The following is a 23,031-nucleotide window of genomic DNA, read 5'->3' as shown; positions in this document are numbered from 1 at the left end:
TGGAGGAGTGAGTGCAGTGTCTGAAAACAAACTGTGCGCTTCTTCTCTCCCCCCTTCACTCTTAGAACAAGTCTTAAAGGTGCAGAACTTATTCTCCAGCATAAACAGAACAGACAACTGGGGATAAAAGCCTCGGGGATAAAAGCATCATATAGTCAAGCAAGGACAATGAGCAGAACCTGGTGGGATGAGTCCAGTGATTGATGACGGATGGTTACAGGCTCTTCTGGAGAGTGGGCAGATCAGGCACAGCATTGCCAGGCAAGGGAGGGGGTTGTCCCACTCTGCTCAGGGCCAGCCTCACCTCAGGTACTGGGGGCAGTTTAGGGTGACACAATATAAGAAGGACTTAAAGCTATTAACGATAGTTGAGAAGAGGGCAATGAAGAGAGTGAAAGGCCTTGAGGGGAAGCTGTATGAGGGATGCCTGAGGTCACTTGTTCAGCCTGGAGAAGAGGAGACTGAGGGGAGACCTCGTTGCAGTCAGCTTTCTCATGAGGAAAGGAGGGGAGGGGCAGGCACAGATCTCTTTTCTAGTGGCTGGTAACCAGTGACAGGACCCAAGAGAATGGCCTGAAGTTGTGTCAGGGGAGGTTTAGGTTGGATATTAGGAAAAGGATCTTCCCTCAGAGGGTGGTTGGGCACTGGATCAGCTCCCCAGGGAAGTGGTCACAGCCCCAAGCCTGATGGTTCAAGAAGCACCTGGAAAGTGCTCTCAAGCACATGTGGTAACTCTTGGGGCTGTCCTGTGTAGGGCCAAGAGTTGGGCTTTGATCCTTGTGAGTCTCTTCCAACTCAAGATAATCTGTGATACTGCTGTTTTGGAGATGAGATCAAAACCCAGTGCCTATTTTCAGTATGTAGCTGGTAAATGTTGACTGTCTTGCAATGGTCATGTAAACCTTTCTTTATTTGTGATCTGGTCGTGTCTTGCAAGGCATTTTGAGTTTTTGCTTTTCTTAAAACATAATCCTCAATTGAAGAAACGGATTGTTACTAAGGAACTCTTAGATGTTGTTTTACGTGATTAAGTGCAATCACGATGAAATGGACATGCTATTATATGATCCAACTCTAAAATATTTAATGTGTAAATCTACTTGTTTTCAGACAAAATTTTTCAGCCTTCAGATTAGCTTGTAATTTCAGGCAAGAACATATTTGCAATCAACAAAGTGGCCAAAACTTGAATTAGAGTAGTCAGTTTGGACTGTATTGCATGTGCATTTCAAGTCTACATTACTGTGGAGAAAAGTGATCCTGGCAGTGCCCTTCTTTTTTTTTTCCTGCTGTCTTGACACAGGAGTAGTGAGCTAGGCTTGGGATTAGTACGCCTGATAAAGAATTGCCAGTTTCTTTGTTTTCCACTTTTTTCAATACCACCTGTTTTACCTTCTGGTCGCAGACACCTCTCTGCTCCCACAGTTCAGTGGTGCTGCATAGGTGGTGTTTAATAGTGGGAGGCAGCCAGTACCCACTTAAAATGCACATCAAATTACAGCCTTGGCCATTTCTTAAATGTGCCAAGTGTTTGTGCTCTCAGCACAGGGCTGTCTTAGGGAATGCTGGCATAGATCTGTTTGATGATGGGCTCCAAACTGATGGGGCCCCTTTTCCCAAGAGAACAAATGGTAAAATTTAGGCCTTAGTTTGGAGCCAGATGATATTTTAGTCTACTTGGCTTTTGTGGTGCAAGTAATGAACAGCACCTGGATATGTATGTAAAAGTAACCCAGTCAGAATTTTCCTCTCTGACTTGATGCCTTTGTTGTCTAGGTCAGCCATTACCAGCTGAAATGACACTTGCCCAGCTTCTGACTCTGCTGTATGACCGCAAACTCCCTCAAGGATACCGATCCATAGACTTGACAGTTAAACTTGGTTCCAAAGTAATCTCAGATCCAAGCTTATCAAAAACAGACTCATTTAAACGTCTTCACACAGAAAAAGGTGAGTGTTCTTACTTTTTTGATATGCTCCTTAAAAAATGTTTTTATTTTGGACAAAAACTATATTGATTTTCTTGATAAGAAACAGCAGTTTTTTGTATTTTCTTGGATGATTTTCCTGAGCTATTCATTTCCAGATAAGAGCTAAACTTTGTGATAAAGTACTAATTCATTCCCTGCCTAAATTGTATCTATAAAATGCTCCAATATGGTTGCTCTGGTTTCACTTTTCTTTTTTCATTGTAATATTGTATGTATAGATACAGTATATTTTATTTCTTGACATGTATATCAGTTCTCTCTAGTAAGTAAGTCTAAGTGTTTGTGCTGGTAACCAGGGCAGCTGGAGGAATGTCCTGGGTCCCGACAGTACCTTAAAAAAAGTGTCATAACTCCAGTAATACAGGAACTGTTTGAAACTATATGAGTTAGAGAAGCCTGTGAATTTTTTTTTATTGAGCTATCTTATGTACCAAATGCTGCTTTGAAGAAGGAGGTTTCTCTCAAGCCATCTAAGCAGATCTTATAACTCCAAATTTTAAAAGCATTTAACATTTTCTAATATGATGTATTTATTGATAATACTTCTGCCAATTGTTTGCTATCTACTTGCTGGGGAAGGAGAAAGGAGAAGATCTGTCTCAGGAGTCTGTTCTGAAATATTTTTATATCATTCCTTTAGGCAAGACTTAGAGAAATGGGACTTTGAAATTAAGCTAATTGTAATCTGCTGATTATCAGCCTGCTGACACTCATGGAATTCCAAAATTAATCATTCAGTTCTTTTCAGACAGAGGCTTGTTTTAAAACCTGTTCACTTGATAGTCTGTTTCTAGAAGAGATAAGAAACAGAAGTGTTGAAAAACAATTATCATTTTCTTGATATCTGGTCTGAAATAAGCATTTCGTGATTCTGTGCAGTGCTTGGCTATACATATCTCTCACACTATTAAGAGATAGATCTTTTTTAAATAATACTTTGGTTTACTTATGCTCTTTATTTAAATTCTAAACATACAGTAAATATTTTACTATTTGAATAAAACTCAAATCATTAGAGAAGGTTCAGTTTAGTAGTAAAGTTATGTGAAGACATAAAGGTCCTCTGAACTTAATTTATTAAGTTATTGGGCACTTTTTTGTTTAAATTGAGCTTGTCATTACAAATCCATTGATCTGCGGTGATATACAGCAAAATGTTAGTTATATCCACAATCACCACTCAGCAATAATGAAGGTCAGAGCTACTGCTTTTTCTTGCCTAGTGTGTAATATCTAGAGAAATCATTCTTACATTTCAGTGCTCCTTTACTTGCTACTTAAAGCAGACCGCAGGTTTTTTGACCCCTGGATAGATTTTTGACCTACTGGATAGATTTTATAGGTTCACATGGTGTCTCTAGTCCTACATTTCCTATTACTTGAGGAAGAGTGTCATTTATTAACATTTTTTTCTGCCTGCTTCAATGCCTTTTTTGAGATCAGCAGTTTTCCGCAGTGAAGTGCATGACTTCACTGAAAACTTGGAAAATGCTCCTGGAGGTGAAATGGTTTCAGTTGGATTATAAGAAAATTAACTGAAGCAAGGACTTGAAAAGCATACTTAAGTGTAACTCCTTGAGTGAATATTGAAGATGTTACTGTGTTTGCACTCACAATGAAAGGATCTTCCTGTAGCTTTACTCACTGAGAACTTACTTTTCAAGTGTCTTTTGCAGAGAAGCAGTTTTCCATGCTTTATCAATATCTCTGTGTTTATATTTTCTTGTTGTCGTCCTTTGGGAAGGCTTACAGCTTTTTACACTGCAAAACAGAGGGGTGAGGTTTTTGGTCAAAATCTTTGTTTTAAAACCATCATTATGAAGGATATCTAGCATTTCCTGCAGTCTGATCAATTCATGCCACTGCAAGCAATTGAATTGCAAATCCTGTTCAGCCTAGTGAGGTGGAATCCTCCACATGTCTGGTGGAAGGCAGTTCCTTGCTGATACCAGCAAGTTTGTGACACCCTCACCCACTGTCTGTGGGGAAAAGGAGCATTTCCACAGAGGTGTCAGCCTGTGTCCTTTAGAAGAGTGGACATCAAAGCTGTATGTACTGAAAGTGTTATGATTGGACATTTTCTTACAGGGATTATCCTGCTTTGAAGGTATCTGTGACCTTTTCTTAGTCTGTCTATGAAAGACTTCTTCAGACAGACAGACTTTTCATAGTCTGTGTTTTTGAAGTAGAATGAATTGATGTACATATGCCTACATGTCCTTGATTTAAGCTTATTAAATCTTACACTTTGATCATATTATTCCAAAGCAGAGTGATCCTCCCACAGTATATCAGTGATGTCCTTGTAAAACGGTGCTTCTTGCATGTTTTAAAGTTGAGAATTAGGATGGGGAAAGACCTGCTGTTTCTTATTCCCTTTCAAATTAGGAAGAAACAGTTTTAAAAGGTGAAGTATCTGTTAAAAGATACAGTGTCTTCTGTTTAAATGTTTTTTCACAAGAATTTTATTTTGGTAACTGCACAAGTTATTCATTAATGTGCTTCTGTGTTTTTACAAGTATATAGTAAATAATAGCATGTGTGCTATATATTTGGAGTATAACTGAGGATTATGATGAGTGTCAGAATGTTCACAGTGAAGAGATACTGAGACCACTTGCTCTCTCCTGCCTTTGATGTGGCTGTATTGTAAAGACGTGGAGGACCCTTGCATTACATTGCTTAAAAATATAATCTGCAAAACAGATTTTTGGATTAAATATACAGAATATTCACTGAAATTTGCCTGTGGCAATTAGCAAAGAGGGCTGATGTTTAGCAATAAGGAATTGTGGTAGGGTTTTGTATATTCTCTATATACTTGTGTGTGTTAGTGCATAGAATGTTCATTTTTTGTCTGTTGTACAAGATATTAGGGTGCTTAGTCATAAACTGAGAGGATGGAGGTTAGTAGAAAGTCAGAAATCCAGATCATGATCTTTTTTCATGAGGAAGAGTAGAATTAAATCTCATGGCTTTTGCAGAGGGTCTTTTTGACACCTCACAGAGAGGACATGTGAAAAGCAAAACAGGTTAAGATTCAAGGTTATCTTTCCTTTCTTCAGCTATAAACTCTTTATTGGAGAATAACAACCCTACACGTCTAGATGAAAGAGTGTTAAAAATGTCATAACTCCAAAATTAGCAAAGTCTTGAAGGCATAGATCAAATTCTAATAAAATATGAAATTCTAATGTTAGCCATGTGTAAATAATGCTGAGTTTGACATGGATCTGCTGTCATTGGCAAAAGGCACTGTCAGGACCCAGGAAATTCTTCTGGCTGCCCTGGGTGATTCGAGACCCTGGCAAGGCTCAGAGACCTTGGCACGGAGTCAAAAACACCTGTGCCTTTGATTTTAGCCCATGAAAAAATTACCAACTTTGTGTGAAGTTTAAAAGCCACAAGAGTTTGAGTAGAATGATAGTTAATTTGTCACAGGGTGAAAAAGCAGAATTTTGGGGTTTTAGAATGGGGGTTCAAAAAGCAAAATGGAGGAATCTGGGTGTGTCCTGTCCTCCTTCTCCTTCTTCTTGTCTTCCATCTTCTGCTGTGATGGTGACACTTCTGGATTGGTTTAGAGTAGAGACAGACTGTCTAACATAGGTGATAGGTATTGGAAAATTATTGTAAATAAAGTACACGTAGTTCTTAGTATAAAAAGATAACACCGCCCTGAGGGCGGTCAGTGTGCCACAAACCGAGCTGCCAGGCAGATCTCAGCAGGTCAGAGAAAGAATGTAATAGATAAGGAAAAATAAACAACCTTGAAAAGCAGAACTGACGAATCTCGACAACTTCTTCAGTCGCGGGGCTGGGAAAAAAGACTTTGTGATACCTCGGGGGTCATCTCAACCATAGAAACCCGAGAAGGTGCCACTAACACGTTTATTTTCTTTTGTTGTTCTTGTATTCATTTCAGGTTCTTGGCTCAGTCTTTGCTTGAGAAGGAATCAGTACCTTTGAAAACCACTTTTAAATGAGGACAAAGAAATACAGACAGTGTTGATGATATATATTAATTTCTTTTATGTTTGTTTTTGTAGAGCATGCAGATTTACTGGGACCTTGCCCTGAAGATGAAGCCATCAGTCCTGGGGATGAATGTATGGATGCAGTTCTAGATGAATCACTTCTTGAAACCTGTCCCATTCAGTCTCCACTGCAAGTTTTTGCTGGCATGGGTGGATTGGCTCTTATTGCAGAGAGACTCCCTATGCTTTATCCTGACGTAATTCAGCAAGTAAGTAGAAAAAAATAAGTGTCGGAAAACATGCTGAGAGTATTTTGTTTGTTGGTCTGAGGACAGTATTTTCCTTGTCTTTCCCTATAGTTCAGTTTAACTTCTCAGTTATTTGGGGAAGATACTTTAAAAGAGGCAAGTGGATAACTCCACAGCCCTGTCCAGCTGTACATGTGCTTCCCTGTCCATATCACAGACTGCCTGAGTAGCTGTGGCCTTGTTGGGACCAAGGCAAGCTGCTTCTGTTAGTTTAAAATATCTTGGAGGGTGCAGTAAAATAAAGTTAGTGATGTACTGTGAAGGCATACTTGCTTATCACTTAGTTGTTCCTGCAAGTGTACCCTCATAGATGTTTTTATGGTTAAGTGAAATTCAGTTCTCAAAGATGATATAATTTTATTATTATAAATAACAGTATCATCTTAATTATATTAATATTAAGAAATTATAGATATTATTTGTATACTTATATGTATAATTCCTCTGGATGCACACTTTGCAAGTGTCAGTAGTGGCATTAGTGTGGAATTACTCCTTTGGCTGCTGTTTTAAGTACACACTGCTAAAAAGGGAAGAAATAACCTGTGAGTTATTCAGATTCTATTTGACAATATTTTTGAAGCTTTTGGCTGATACTCCTAACAGGAAATAGTATTTATTCCTTTTGAAACTGAATTAATCATGAATTAAGGGTATCATACTAAGGATATGAATTAAGAGTACATTATTCAGTATCTTGACTGTAAGATTATGGCAACCATAGGAACCCTGTAGTGAGACTGGATAATTAATATGCATCCTTTGTAAATAGTTCTACAAAGGTCTTAGAGGTCTAGTACCAATGCATTTCAAAAATTACAAGTTGAAGAAGTATTTACATACACAGTTACTGTGTTATGAATTCCAAGAGAGATAATGTGTACTCTGTATTGAAGAAAACTGATATGTGGGATTCTGCAAGACATGAAAAATAAGTTATGACCATGAGAAACTTCATTCCTTTTTTCCTTCTTTTTCTGTAGTCCTAGGAACTTACTGTCTTTTCACAATATCTTAGCTTGAGATATATGTTTAGATTCAAATACTGAATAAGAATTCTGCAAACCATAAAAAAATTAAATACAGTAATATCAAACAGACTGTTCAGTGTGAAAACTGATGATTTCTCCAGACCCTTAATTCTTTAATTTTATTTTAATATTTCTCCAAGTCACTGGAGAAATGTGAACATAATTGGAATAAATGCAGTAAAACATGACTCTGACTTTAAATTAGGAATTTGGTATTCTGGATAATTTCTGTAAAGGCTTTTCATATTCATCTTTTCCAGTTTATATCAGTCTGGTAATAAAATTCTAAATAAGTACTAAAATTCTAAATACGATCAAATCAGTTTATCTGAATAGCATGAAAGCTTGACACCTCTGTGATGTTTAATTATGAGAGGGACCTCAGTGTCATAATTTCATTTGAATTGTTTGATTGTGTCTTGGGGCACTGTACAGCTACTACCCCCTTAAACTGTGACTTTATAATGCTTGACTCCATTGTCCTCTGGTCATAGAACAGACTGTTCTGTTAGAGTATAATAGTAATAAAGCCTTCCAAATCAATCAGAAGTTCAAAAGGCTCATTGCTACAAGTTGCTACAAAACTGCTAAGATACCTGAAGCTATTCTTTGCTTTTAAAGGCGATGAAAATTATTAGTTTTTCTTCTTTTTGCAATTGTAACTAAAAACTAAATACTTGTGGTCACAGTGTTTAATGTTAAAAATAAAGGGCCATTTCTTATTTAACAGTATAGTACATAAATGAATATTTACCTCAGAGTCATTTGTGTGTCTTACACCTCTGTGTTTAAGCAGCACACTTTAACTGAGGATTTTAGGTTGCCAAAATACGTTTGCTTGCTTGTGTAGGCACAACTTTGTAGCACTGTATTGAAAATGCAACAAGTATGCCCTTTTAAGCCATTTGGCATGGTCCCTGTATCTGCAAATGGTGGAGTAATTCCCGTGACTTCTTTTTTGTGTCCTACATTAAGATTGCATGTCTTTTACATCCTTTGTAAAATAGAATTTTTGTTTAGGGCGTTTAACTGAATGACTGATAAATTTTTGTTGTTTCTGTTGGTTAAGGTGAGCACTCCAGTGGTTACGTCAGCCACACAAGAAAAACAGAAGGACAGTGATCAGTTTGAATGGGTTACCATTGAACAATCAGGGGAATTGGTGTATGAAGCACCAGAAACAATTGCTGCAGAGCCTCCACCGATCAAGTCCACAGTCCAGACAATGTCTCCCATACCTGCACATTCTCTGGCTGCCTTTGGTTTATTTCTCCGTCTCCCGGGCTATGCTGAGGTGCTGCTAAAAGAACGGAAACATGCTCAGTGTCTGTTGAGATTGGTGTTGGGAGTTACAGATGATGGTGAAGGAAGTATGTGCTGTAATTATTACCTTTCTTTGTAGACCACAGATAGATAATTTTACTTTAATTTATTTGCACTGTATTTCTTTTATCAGGAAGTTAGCATTGGTTTGGGAAGAAGCATGTTGCAGGCATCTTTGATTAACTGTTGCCTCTAATAAATTCTCTCTGGCAAAATTTTATCACAATCATCAGTACTCAAAAGTTCTCATCTCATGTCAGAGTAATTGTAAAATAAGCACTGATAAAACCTACAATGACATTGTCAAGATAACTGCATTCAGACAGAATGTTCTAAGTAGCTGGAAATGCTCAACTAATTGTGCAAACGTCCTATAATTCTGCAACCAAATGTAGAATAATGTGGATAAGAGCAAAGCTACAACAAATGTAGAGTAAACCATTGAATAATGTTTTAGAAAAGGAGATTAAGATCTAAAGATTTTGGTGATTAAACTGCCTAAACAGAAGCTCTGCCTTGATGGTGTGAGTTCACAGGGAGAAATGGGATGTTCTTCAAAGAATAAACAGACAAGCCGGGAGAAAAATTTCTTGTCAGTGTCTTTGCAAATGAGCCTGGAATTCTGCATGCAGTTAAAATATTTGTGTTTCTTACTGTTTTGAAAAACTACAAGTGTGTCTGAAATGTGTTTTCATACATTGAAGGCATTTGCTTTCACTGGGTGTTGTGTAGTGGTGCACTTGAGCAGTGTCAGGTTTACAGCTGCACTTGATGATCTCAGGGGTCTTTTCCTACCTGCAAAATTCTGTGATTATGACTTTGAAGAGTGCTGGTTTTTCTAGGCTGCAATCATCAGAAGTAAGTCTCTATTTAGCACTCTAAATAGGGTGGTAGAGTGGTGCAACATGGACCTTGTAAGACCAGCTGGAAAACCAAGCATCTCATGTGCTCTCCCTTCTGCTTGTCTTTTTATTTCACTGGTATTTAGGTGCAGGACAGTAGACAAGAATAAACTGGGCAATAAAAATTCAATCTAGCTGTTTACACTCACCTAATCTGAGTGGTAAATAACTGAAGAACTGTATGCAGTTTCTAGAGCAGTCTCAGTGCCTTGCTACTGCAGGCGATTTTGCTATCTTTTATTTTTTTTTTTAATAAAGAGACATTTAGAATTTGGGTTGCTTTCTTTTTTTTGTAGTAGTGTAGGTGTGTGTGCAGCCACTGCTGCTATTGGAAAACCATTCCAGAACAGAATTTTCTTCATGGATGGGGTTGCTTTAATTTTCTGCCTACATTTATTCGTATGCAGTTAGTGGCCAGCAGCTCTTATTTCTCCAGTGCATTTGTTGACAGGAATTACATTCCCTTGTAGCCTTAGTTTTAGCTGGACTAAACAGCCAATTTCTCTTTTCCCTTAGCCAAACATCTGAATTCAACTCTACAAAATGTGGATTCAGTTGTACACGGTAATCCACATTAGTTTTCTGTATCAACTAGTAATAAACTTCCTTTTTTTGTTAGAAATGCAGCTTTTCACACATGTAGAATCTCATTACTTTCTTGCATAATATGAAGAGCTGCAATTATAAATCTATGGCTTATAGATTGCAGTTGTCTGCAAAGATAAACTGTGCAAATGTTTTGATTTTCTCTTTTTTCATTTGGCTGTGCCTGCAGTTATGAAATTCTATCAGATAGGCTTATTTTCCAGAAGTTTTTGATTTTATTTATGAAGATCCCGGTCAGATGACTTTTGATTCCTTCTTGTTACTGTCTTTGCAAAGAGTACCAGACAGATGTGAATTTACACATGTGTATGTGTGTAGATACATGTACACACAAATATGGACATTTGTTTAAATCTCTTGATGATGATACAGCTGATAAACTCTTAAGAGGGAGAAAATAAAATATTTAAAATAGGAAGCAAACTTCTGGACAGAGTTGGCTATTTTAAAGTATTTTCACTGTTCGAAGCATCTCCAGTTGTCAGTTGTCTCTATATAAGCACTGGGGAAGGAATGTGAAATGTATTGTTAAATACAAGAAAAAAATTGAGACAGTTTCCCGTATCTCAGTGTGTTGCATTAATAGGTCGCTCCGTTATTTGAAATGTGGCTTTTGAAAGAAAACTTTTGCTCATAATGCAAAGGGGTTAAAAATTTTAAGGAATTGTAGTACAAAATTCATACATGCAACTCATCTAATTAGAATTATGTTAGTATTTCACCATGGGTTCAACTTCAGTAGCAACTTGGTTTGTGTCAGTGCATTAATTCATAGTTTGGACACATGAATACAGAAGAGAATCCAACATATTATAAACTAATGCTGCTTGTCAGCTGAGCTGCTCTTAGCTGATCACATGCATTCTTTATCTTGCTGTATTTGCTAGGATTAAAAATATATATGTATTTTAAAAAATTAATCCAAACCAGTTTTCTCCCTGGAAATGGCAAATCAAATTTTTAAAATTTGATGCTTTTCCAAATCTATGAATAAAATAAAGAAACATTCTTTCTTCTACACTCTCCTCATAATGAATTTTTTCTTGGAAGAGAAACATAGTAATGGATAGCTTTACTGTATGTGAATGCTTGAGTCCTTAGTAGATTTCTGTATGTTCATAAAGTATTGCAGAGATTAATAGGCTTTATTGAACTGTTGAAAGAAAACATGGGTTTGATGTTTTCCTTCTCCAACCTAGGTCATATCCTGCAGTCTCCTTCAGCGAACGTGCTCCCGACGCTGCCGTTCCACGTGTTGCGCAGTCTGTTCAGCAGCACCCCGCTGACCACCGATGACGGAGTGCTGCTGCGGAGGATGGCGCTGGAGATCGGCGCCATCCATCTCATCCTGGCCTGTCTCTCTGCCCTGAGCCACCACGCACCTCGAGTGCCCAACTCCAGTCCCAACCAGGCAGAGGTAAGCTTACCAGCACAGCAGGTACCAGCCACAAGTACTAAGAGTTTGAATTAAAAAGAGAAAATCATCTCGTCGCTTTCATTGTAGCCTCATTTTTGCAGACTTTAAAAATAATTGTGAAGTACTTGATTAGGTAATTGTCCCTGCGTGTTGCAAACAAACATAGTAATCATAAAAGTAGAGAATGAAGGCTTGTCTTGAGGCATTAAGGTGTAATCAGTTTCTTTCACAAGACCTTATTTTTCAGGGCAGGAAAGGCATAATGGTCAGTGGATGGTGATTCCTTAATACCCATTAGATAGCATGATCTCATTACCTTGTTCAGCATTCATCATCTTGTCACAGACACATTTTATGAAAAATCCTTTTGCTAGATGTTTTTTTCCTGAGGAAAAAAAAGCTGAGAGGCCTCAGGAACAAAATGCAAGCAATAATTGTCTGCTGCTGTGGAATGCAACAGGTGCATCTTTGATTGGTCTCATGTGGTTGTTTTTAATTAATGGCCAGTCACATTCCAGCTGTCTTGGACTGTCTGGCTTCCTTTCAAGCCTTCTGATGAAATCTTTTCTTCTATTCTTCTAGTATAGTTTTAATATAATATATACTTCATAAAATAATAAATCAGCCTTCTGAAACATGGAGTCAAGATTCTTGTCTCTTCCCTCGTCCTGGGACCCCTGTGAACACCACCACAATCATCTGAACTCCTGGTTACAAATTATTACCTTTCAAATGCTTCACAAATATAAATGAGTTGTGAAAATTAATGGAATAATGCAGTGATTTTTGTTACAATCTTCGTACTAACATTTAAATGAGATCTAAAGACAAAAATTTTCCAACATATTCAAGATCACAAATTAATCTCGAAAATTTGACTTTTTTCAAGGCATTTCCCATGTTATACCACCCTCTATTCAGAATATGTATATTCTGATTTTAGGACTGTAAGTTACCATTTCTGCATAATGTACCAACTGTCTGTAAAAGTATTTAAAAAACCCACATTAATGACTTCCCCTCTTTAGCATTGTTTTGGTAGAAGCTTGCATGAAACAGTGGTGGCTTAATATGGATTAGTACTTGCAAAATATAGGGCTGTCCATATTTTAGCAGCTCTGATACTGATGAAGGGTTGAGCAAGCAAGAGATGAAGCTGTGCCTGAGAATAATTCACCTTAATGGCTAATCAAATTCAAGGGGAAGCTGAGAGATTCTACTTCTAATGGAGTATCAGGCTGCTGACACATTAACACCTTAGCATTTTTGCATGTTTGGAGGGAAAGGGCAACCATTAATTCTTATTTCTGCTTCAGTGCTACCATGACCCTTTCAATAGCTTGCTTTCTCATAATTCATATCTATCAAGTGATAGATGGTAACTTGAATCTAGGGATCCATCAGGCCTGCACTGAGACTTGTATTTCTGGGGCCAGGCTCTCCCTTAAGTGCTTTAATTCAGTGCTCATGACAGTCCTCTTGAGTGTTAAAGGCACAACATGTTCATGAGTAATGTCTATGTGAAAATAACCGCACAGCTCTTTCATCACCAAGACACATTGCATTCCCAGTGTAAAAGATTATCCAAGACTACTGCCAGTATGATACTTCACAGGTGATAATTTCTTTTACCATTGCACTCTGTGGATATATAATTTCTTTTCTTTCATACACAATCTTTAATAAAGTCACTGAAGAAGAAGTGAACAGAAAATGAAACTTTTTGGAGCCATAAAACAAATGCTGCATGATGTGGTTTCCAGCTAATTGTGACCAAGTAATGAAAGCAGCAAGTTACTTGTTTAGGATGCTAAATATGCAAATAGGAAAACATCAGTTAAAAATTGCTTATCAGAGTTTTTTCTGCATCCTTTTCACCAATGACCTGCTAAAATTAAAAAAATTATTGTAAATACTTCCACGCTACTTCATGAGGGTAAGCATTGTAATATTGGAGTTATGTTACTAAAATCACTGAGGCAGACCATTGGTCAAAACTGTTTTAGCTGTTACCAAGCACTGTTGGAAAAATGTGCTCTTAGAAAATTTTAAGGAAGACTGACTTCCTTGCTCTTAGGGAGGAGGTAATTTGTATTTTAGTGACACGGAGATCATGTGTCAGAGCTATATGTGTAACTTACTCCTCTTCTTTTGGAGCATTTATTCAAAATCAGTAAATACTTGAGCATCTTAACATTTCAGTTCTGGTCTCTTGATAACATTTCCACTCCCATCCCCTTCATCTCATTGTGTTACTAGGCTTGATTAAGTTCTAAACAGCAATAATTACAGAGCTGTGATGTTTAGAATGATATTGATTAAGTAGCATTCTAATATTTCTCATCATTTAAGCAGTGCTAGTATCTTAAAAGAGAATAATAAAGGGCTTACAGTACTGGTCAAATGGAAGAACTACTTTCAACAGTCTACTGCTGACCTTTACCAGAGCTCCATATGTGTGGCAGTCTTTCCTATGGAAAGCTTTGATTTTCACTGGATCCTGATGATATCTTTAGAAAGTTAATAAACTGGGATTACATTCTTTTGCATAGCAAAGGCTTTTTAAAGATAGCGTGACTAAGATTAAATCATTAAATAATTGTGATTTTTTTTTTTTTTTACTTTAGCCACAGGTGTCAAGTACACACAATACTGCATCAACAGAAGAGCAGCAGTTGTACTGGGCTAAGGGTACAGGATTTGGAACAGGCTCTACAGCTTCAGGATGGGATGTTGAACAAGCCTTGACTAAGCAAAGACTAGAAGAAGAGCATGTGACCTGCCTTCTACAGGTGTGTCATTATAAATTATGATTAATGAGAGGCACTTAAAGCATGGATAATAAAACTGGAGTTTTTTCAGTCACAGATTAGAGTAATTACAATATTTTGGGCAAAAATTATTTGCAAACAACTGTCTTATTGGAAAATTATATAGATCATATTTTGAGCAAGACTATTTTCAGATGTCACCAGGCTGCTGCATAGAAGACCTGGGTATGAGTTCTAAAGAGAAAGTGGATGAGGAGGTGTTCCAGTGCTTTCATCTTGAGCTGTCACACACCTCTGTCAAGAGCACTGCACACAGTCAAAACTAAAGACTGTCCATTGAAGGAGAAGGATATGGCAGTAGGCGTTTTGTTTTGTGTGCCAGACAGTGTTACCTATATAATTTCTTGCATAATTTTCACTCTGCTTTAAGGAAGTGCTCATAGTTGATATTGGTGTCCATGAATGTGTTATGCTAATATAACAAAATCTCACTCATACATATTAGGAAATCTTGAGTATGTGAATTACATGACAAAAGTAGTTCTTCAATAAACATCTAGATCTTAGTAAAATTTTGATGTCTTCTAATACCTAAGGAGAAGAAGATTGTGCATAATCAGGCTTTTCAGTCCATTATGAAATCCAGCCAATTCCTGTTATCTTGGATGTGTAGGGAGTATGAGATTGTATCTAGTCATCAGAAGTTTAATTCAGTTGAAAAGCGTTAGCTAACCTGCTGGGCTTAGAGCAGGAAGGAGTTGAAACTTTGAAAATGCCCACACCCCGATGAAGATACCATTTTGATGATCAATTGTTTTAGACACTATAGATTACATGGCACAATCATCATATCCCTTGTAAAAGTACAAGTAAAATCTGAAAACATTTTTCTATGCAAGAAAGAGGAAAATTGCCTAAATTGCTGTCAGCAAAGCTTCCACGCAGTACTCTGTATTCTGCCAGGGAGAGGTTTCACTATCAATGTGATAAGTCATGACGTAAGGAGGCATTTGCTGAGGGCACCCAGCAGGTGAAGGAAGTAGCATTTCTGCTGAACGTGTCAGTCAGTTGTACAGCAGACTTTCCTTAGTCCCTACTCTAGAAAGGTTTAGAGAAATTCTGTTGTACAGTGTGATAATGAGATGCTGCAGCAAAATGCCATGGGTAAGGGAGTTAAAACAAACCCCCAGGGTGAATGAAAGAAAAGAGGCTGAAAAGGTGAATAGAGTCCCTGGGAATTCAAGCTATACAGCCTGTCAGCCTCATAGTTACTTAGTTTGAGAGTACAGCTGCACAAATCAGAGCTATGGAAACACTTAAATCTACAACATCCAGTAAGGGCCTGTGAACTCAGCCACAGCTACCCTTGGGGCAGGCAGGTGTGCAGTCAAGTGGTGCCTTTGCACCATTGCCAAGGGGAAGGCTGCTCTTTGTTTACTCAGGTAAGAGCTGTGCTCATGAGTAGTTGTTCCTCCAGGTAACTGTTGTGCTCACCATAACTTACTGTTCCATCTGTAAACCCCGAAGTCCCATCCCAAAGGAAGTTACAAAAATACCTGAAGCATTTGCAGTTGAAAAAAAGAAAAGTCCTACTGCTAGTTGGTGTACTTGGTGTTCTAAAGTGAAAGGGACTGGTCAGCTGCAGGTCTCAGTGGTCTGAGCTGGCAAACTCTTGCTTTGAGGAACTTCAGCAGGTTTGTCAAAATTCATATTAGTTGATCTCCTAAAATAATTCTGTATTATAACAGTTACTTAATTTTATCATTAGCCAAAGTTTGAATAATCTAATAACTGTATAGAGATTCTTCTAAAACCTCTTTGGGCCTGCTGAAATAAATACCAGAACTGAATTTGCAAAGCAGTTAATGAAGTGTTAGGGCATGTATCTTAAGGAAATTCAAAGTTCTTTTGACTGAAATAAACCAGTTTTGCATAAATACTTTGGTGTATTTCAGGTTCTTGCCAGTTACATAAATCCTGCAGGGAGTACATCAAACGAAGAGACACAAACGAGCCATGAGGGGAGAGGCCAAAACAGCAGCGCTCTTCCCTCCATCCTCCTGGAGCTGCTCAGTCAGTCCTGCCTCATCCCAGCCATGTCCTCGTACCTCCGCAACGACTCAGGTAACCTGTCCCTGCCTCCTTCCAAACCAAAGCTGCCTTACTTCTGCCTGATCAGCTTTTGCAGAAACAACAGATGGTTCTTGTTTCAGTACGCTTGCCAGTTCAGAGTTTTACTAATGGAGCGTTCACTTGAGCCTTAGAAAACAAAATAAAACAGAATCATCAGACAGAATCTGATATCCCTTTAAATTTGAAGTTCAGTTCTTCAGCTGTTAAAACTATCAGGAAAATTGTGTTTTCTTCTGAAAAGTTTGCATGTTAGTTCTTCTACAAAAGATACACAGTGGAAAGGAGTACTTCATACAACACCACAAAACGTAGTGTGGAGAAAAATGTCAATTTTAAAGAAAATTGAGGAAATGCATACCTGAATTTGGTCAATGTTGCACACAGGGCTATTCTACTTCAATCAAAGCTTTTTTCCTTTATTTAGGGAGTACAAAAATAAGCCTCTTATCAGAACTGTAGAATATTTCAAATATATGAGAACAATTAAATTGTTGAGCTTTTTAAAGCAAAAGCAAATGAGTTCTATGAGTTCATCAAATTTCAGCTTATAATTTTAAAACCAAGATGCTCTGAGAGTTTTCATCTGGTATGTTGTACCTGGCTGGGGAAACCATTTCAATTTTACAAAGTAGTGTGAAGCAGTATGAATTAAGCAAGTGCCTGTGCGGAACTAATGACAAAATCAGCAGACTGGGTTTGTGATTTATGTTCAGTCTCACTAGATGACAGGCTTTAGTATGGAGATGAGCCTTAGGTTGGATTTTTATTAAGTTACTTTTTTTATAAAGATGGATTTAATCCTTAAGTATCTGGAGGAGTTGTTGCAAATGTGAGTAATTTGGTTTTGGAGCTTATTTTGCCTGCCCTATTTTTGGAGCAACTGATTAATGTCTTTGTCACATTACTGCAGTTCTTTGGGATGCCAGTTGGAGGGTGTGGTGATGTTAATTCATGGAACAATGTTATAGCTCCTTGAATCACAGCATACATTTTATGCTAGAAGTTAAAGGCATCTTAATCCCTATCTTAAGTATTTGCAAAGCTACACTTAGAACTAAAACAAGAATGTGGCTCTTTAAATTTGTACTAACTAGGGCATTGCATAATCTTGTGTGATGGAATGGAACTAGTTCAAAAATTCTGCTGGGGTCTTACAGTGAAAATGAAAATATGAAGATCTTTCACTTGCTAGTCTGCAGATGGACACCTCACCCTAATTTTGCAATGAATTTGTTGGTTCTGTTTGGCACATACTGCAGTGAGGAAAATGAGCTAATGATAGACCAAGCTTGTTATTGTAGTTGAAAATACAATGTAAAACGATCAAGGAAATGATAAAGTAAAAGAATAAAGTATTCTTTCTAACAGATACTCATCAATTCTTCTTTGTTGAGGAAAATGAAGAGTCATTGAAAGGCCTGGCAAAAATGCCATGTTATCTAAAGGATGAAGCAGCTGATCCTGAGTTACAGATGAATCACAGCTGCTGAAATTGCTATTTCCTGTTTTCAGTAGAAGAATGTATCTGTCTGTGTAAGTCACCTTTAACTGGGAGAGAACAGTCAGATACTGATAGAATAGATGAGATATGTGGCTGGTGGCGAGAAGATCAGACTAGTTTGGCTTTCGTGAACCATTTGTTTTCTCATCCTACAGAGAAGAGGCAAAGTTTTGGTGAAACACTTATTTTAGGTATGTCTTCCATTGCTGAGCTACTGTTGTTTGTGGTTGGCAGGTGGTGTTGAAATGCCTGTGCATTAACAATTGGGAAAGAGTGAGCAATATAGCAGTTAAACTGTATTAAAGCAAAGCAAAACTTTGCTTTTCAGAGAAAAAAATGAAAGCTACCCTTCCGTTTACAAGTTACGAAGAATGGGGTTCTTTCTGTTGAAGTTTAGAATTGTGAAATCTAAAGGGTTGTTATCCTTTGATTGATCAAAGTAATATGAATGTTTCCTGCTGTATTTGTTCAAAAGTCTATAAAACACTATAATTAACAATGCTCTCCTGGATTTAAAAGTAATAACTTTGCAGGCTTGCAACAGTCAGGCTCGTCTTTGGAAGCACAGTAGGGTAGCAGTATGAAAGGGAAATGTGCAAAAAGGATGACTTCTGGAAAGAATGTCTTCTTTTTGTCAATTTGTGAGCCAGATGCATTTAGTTGGGAAGGAACCCCTGAAAACAGTTTGTCTTAGTGATAACAAGGCATAATTCCAGTGCAGTAATTACTGTTGAGTTGAAAGGCAGACAGATAATTTTCACATTAATGAGTGCAAGTTGCACGTGATGCTGGGGCTTTCAGTGTCACTGACACTGAGTGTCAGCAGACATAGCTAACACAAGTGATGCAGGTTGAGAAGCTCTGAAGCTGTGACAGGTTCTGGTACAATGCTTGTGGGACTGAAAAATTCCTTTAATGCATTTATGATTCAAACATTTCAAATAAGGAGATGACTTTTTTATTATTACTACTATTTTTATTTTCTTTTTTAGAATCTTGAAGACCAGTCCAATTTAGTAGAACAGATTTGAGTTTTTCCTGATAGAGTTTTATCTAATTTCAAACTTATCTTGAATACCTGTGTCTTCTCTAGCAAGGCTGAACAGGAGTCTAGAGAGAATAGGAAAGGGAACAGCATTGGTAGTAATGTGCATGTATATGGCATTCTAATTTTCAGACTGGTGCAACTTCTGTTGTCAAAATATACTTCTGTATGGAATAAGCAGGTAACTGCATTCTTCCTGTAACATGCTGGTCTGAGGAATTAGGGTATTGCATATGGAATGCTAACAGAATGTTCCTGGCTTCTGGCACCTGAGCAGGAACAACCTGTGCCCAGCATAGTGGTGACAGAAATTAGTGATTTTCAGCAACCTTGTAACTTTCTCAGATTTGATGGATACTGGTGGGACCAGATGAAGGTATGCTGAAGGTATTCTGCCAGATTTTAGGTTTTGTTGTAATTATTGGAATAACAGTGATCTTCACATATCTATATGTATCTACCATACAAATAAAAATAAGGGGGGGGGATTTTTGATATGAAAATATGTTCAATGAAGCTGCAGGCATTCTCTTTTCTTTCATTGCACAGTAGGCTGGTAACTCTGTGGTAATATAAGACAGTAAGTATTTTGGTATTGATGTGAATTTTGTATTTTTTTACGCATGTTCAGTTAGATACAGGTCTGGCACGTTCATCTTGCAAAGCTCTTTTGGCAGATTGGCCTGTGTCACAGTTGTAAATCTATCTAGGACTTTTGTTGCTAAGTTTATTTTGGCGTCCTGCTTTATTTGCCCAAGACATACTTGGACTAGATTGTTATCTATATAGTTCTTGATAAAAGGAATATTGATCAGGCAAGTGGTGCTCACATAACATTTAATCTTTTAGAAACCTCACCTTGAACCAGATTAGTGCAAACCAGATTGCTCAGATATGTTCTGCAGCTTCATCTGCATCAAAGTGAGGTGATTGTGAAGTCCTTGTAAATTATGACCATTTTAATTGATTTCTATAATTGCTTGTTTCTTGTAGAGAAGGAAGGTTTATCTGTCCTTGAAGAACTTGCCTTAGTATACAAGATAGCTCTCATCACAAGGGGCAATAGCTGCTGTAATCCTCACCATTTCTTGATAATTTTTGGTGTTTGTTTTGTGTCTTGTTACGGCATTACTGTGGTTTTTATTATCTTTCATTCCGTGAATGAGGTTTATTTCTGCAACATGTGAGATTTTTTTATTATACCTATGTTAATTCCTAAGACTTAACTCATATTTATATTTGTGAAATTGATGTAGTTTTTAACTTCTGTATCATGAAACATCCAGCATGTATTCATTACCATGCGTATTTCACACTAAAAACTATATTGTAAAACTTTTTCACTATTGTCTTGTATACAGCATGTTTCATTTGAAAGATTTTACGGACTCTTTCAAATATGCAAGCACTTCTCTTCTTGAACAAAATGCACAGCAATAAAACTTGCACTGTACAACAAGAGGTTCCCAGAAAACGTGTGACCATACGTGACTGTCTTGGAGGTCTAGATTTTGCTAATATAAGTAAGAGTTATTTGACTGATAGGTTTATGGAAACTAATACAAGATAGTATTTGCAAGTGGGAGAGAAGAAAGCAGTATTTATAACAGTCTTTGTAGCTAACAAGATTTACAGAGACAAGACAGTGCAAAGGAATTATGAAACAGAAGGAAAATCAAGTGACTTTTAGAACAGGGCAAGGACTGTCCATTTCTTAATAGGCTTGAACAGTAAGAAGGCGAGTGAAGTTGGGATTTGTCTATACCACAGTATTAGGTAGTCTCTTAATGGTAATGTCCTTAGACTAGCAAAGCCTGAGATGACTGAGACTTGTTTAAAGCCAAATATCAGGAGAGGTTTGTTATCACCTTTGCCTTGGAAAACAGACCTCATAGCGAGTTGCAGAATTCTGCATGAACTCTCCTTGTTTGAATTTCCAGGCTTACAGGAAACAGATAATACTGTAGTTATAGCTGGGGTTTGCTTACATGCTCCTTTCTTAGGCACCTTTCCTTCTTTGGTGGACAAATGCTGTGTGATGTGGTCAGGATAGCTTGTAGTGTTATATGAGCTTATTCTTCCCTGGGTTTGACTGCTGAGAAGAGATGATGCATTTCTGTTAGAGGGCTTTGCTAAAATGATTGTCTTTACTGACCAAAGTGTTCCACTTGATGAGAGTCCAGTATTTGCTTTTTATGCACTTTTCATAGTTTACCAAATACTACCACATCATGGACATGTGGATTCATTAATGTTGTGCTGCTTTATCCTGCTGCCAAACACCTCAATGTGAACTTTGTCTAATCAGTCCTGTGGACAAATCTGTTGAATGTGAATGTGCTGCATTCTTTTTTCTGCCTCTTTTGATGTACCTTTCTTAGTTGAATCATTGAAGTCATACTGTTCAGGCCTCAGACGATGAACAATGCTAATTGGTCTGCTGAAGATAGAGTATTTCTTTTCTAGCAATCACACTTATTCTCAAGGCATTGCATGGTGCTATTTTACTTTCTGTCAAGTTATCCAGTCCCACTGAACTGAGTATGTTGGGTACTCTGAGGCAGGTACACTGAGCTCTGTATTCCTCCATCACTGAAGGTGTGACGGTACTGCTGCAGTGCAAATGTTGAATCATCGTGCAACTCTGCTTTTCCCTAGTCTGTTGTTATTAAGATTTTTTTTGTTGGTGAAATTCTTAAGCATATATTGGATTAAATGTATAAGTACCAAAGCTGTTTATTAGAGCTCATTTAACTAAAGTTGGACTTAGGTCCACATGAGTATAGCCTGCAGGTATTGGCTGTTAAGAAAGGACATCAGATTGCTGTTTTGAAACAAAATGTAACTTGTATGCTGAGGCAATCTAATGATAATGTTACCCTGTGACTTCCCTCTAAGGACCAAAGCCTTTGCTATAAATGAAATCAGAAGTACAGTGGCAGTTTAGATAGACAGCATGTAATTACTGAAATTAAAAATTCTCCTAGCCTTCATTAATGTTAATGAGCTCATTCACTGGTAAAAGAAATCATACTGACCCTTTGCCACATTTGGTTATAATTTTGGATTGGTTTTTGTCTGTTTTGCTGTTGAAGAGCTTACAAAAAAAAGGTGCAGTGTTTCACTGTAATGCTGTTGTACTAGTTGAATCACAATTTCGAGAAGAGAGCTAAGCACTGAGATGATACGAAATAAAACTGTTTATTTATTTCACAGAATTGACAAGTTTTAAATAACTTCAGGATCAAAATAAACAGCAGTAATTTCTACCTGAATTTCACTGTTCAGGTTCTTGTAATATTTCATTTCAGAGATCCATCTCAAATATCCTGGTAATATGAGATTAAATGCAATAATATCCTTAAGTATGTAGATATAAGAAATACATTGAAAAAATAATAATGGTAATATCTGTTCTGTAGTCTTAAATAAACATTATTAACCTGCATAATTCCTCTAGAATGTAGCTTAGTTTTACAGAATGCTTTGGTGTTTCATATACTGAAAATAAGTATACATTTAATAGAGACTTGCTGAAGACTGTGGCTGGTGAATAAATTTTCTTGTCTGCATGTGCTTCCTTCCAGTGCAGCCTCAGCCCTGTTTGTCATTTCTTCTAGCTGAGCAAGTATTGACTCAGAGTTGCAAAACCAGAATATACCATCTTCCACCTCATTTGGCCATAAGTCAGTGTTACAGTGTGCAACTGAGTGAAATATTGTCGCCAAATTCATTCTCTTTTAGGTCCCTGACCTTATTCTGTGCATGTACTGGTTTCAAAGTTCCTTCCAAAGGCTCAGTTAGTTTAGCAGTTACCAAATGCTATACACTAACAAGCTATCACCTATATAAGGGATGTATTTCTTCGCATGTCATTTTATGGAGGGACTGGATGTAGTTTTGTAGCCTAGAAAAAATTGAGCTGATATTCAGAAATGCAGCTGCTCTGTTGTTCCTCTGTGGCACAGGTAAGAGTAAGAAAAGTGTTTATTAAAATCAGTTTCTTTTTACTTTTTTCATATTATTTGT

The 23,031-nt window shown here is 37.4% G+C and overlaps 1 protein-coding gene across 6 annotated transcripts in view; it reads left to right on the top strand.

The window, feature by feature from the left end:
* Positions 1-23,031, top strand: part of BIRC6 (baculoviral IAP repeat containing 6) — a 176,119-nt gene that overhangs the window by 108,772 nt on the left and 44,316 nt on the right. For all 6 annotated transcript variants that reach the window (XM_063151839.1, XM_063151838.1, XM_063151836.1 and 3 more), the window contains 6 exons: positions 1,777-1,950; positions 6,038-6,234; positions 8,374-8,674; positions 11,335-11,552; positions 14,180-14,344; positions 16,279-16,447. In XM_063151839.1, the coding sequence (XP_063007909.1) occupies positions 1,777-1,950; positions 6,038-6,234; positions 8,374-8,674; positions 11,335-11,552; positions 14,180-14,344; positions 16,279-16,447 (1,224 nt within the window). The remainder of the gene's footprint in view (positions 1-1,776; positions 1,951-6,037; positions 6,235-8,373; positions 8,675-11,334; positions 11,553-14,179; positions 14,345-16,278; positions 16,448-23,031) is intronic.

This window comes from Melospiza melodia, chromosome 3 (assembly GCF_035770615.1).
Source record: "Melospiza melodia melodia isolate bMelMel2 chromosome 3, bMelMel2.pri, whole genome shotgun sequence".
Lineage (NCBI taxonomy): Eukaryota > Metazoa > Chordata > Aves > Passeriformes > Passerellidae > Melospiza > Melospiza melodia.
This window is presented reverse-complemented; position numbering and strand designations above follow the sequence as displayed.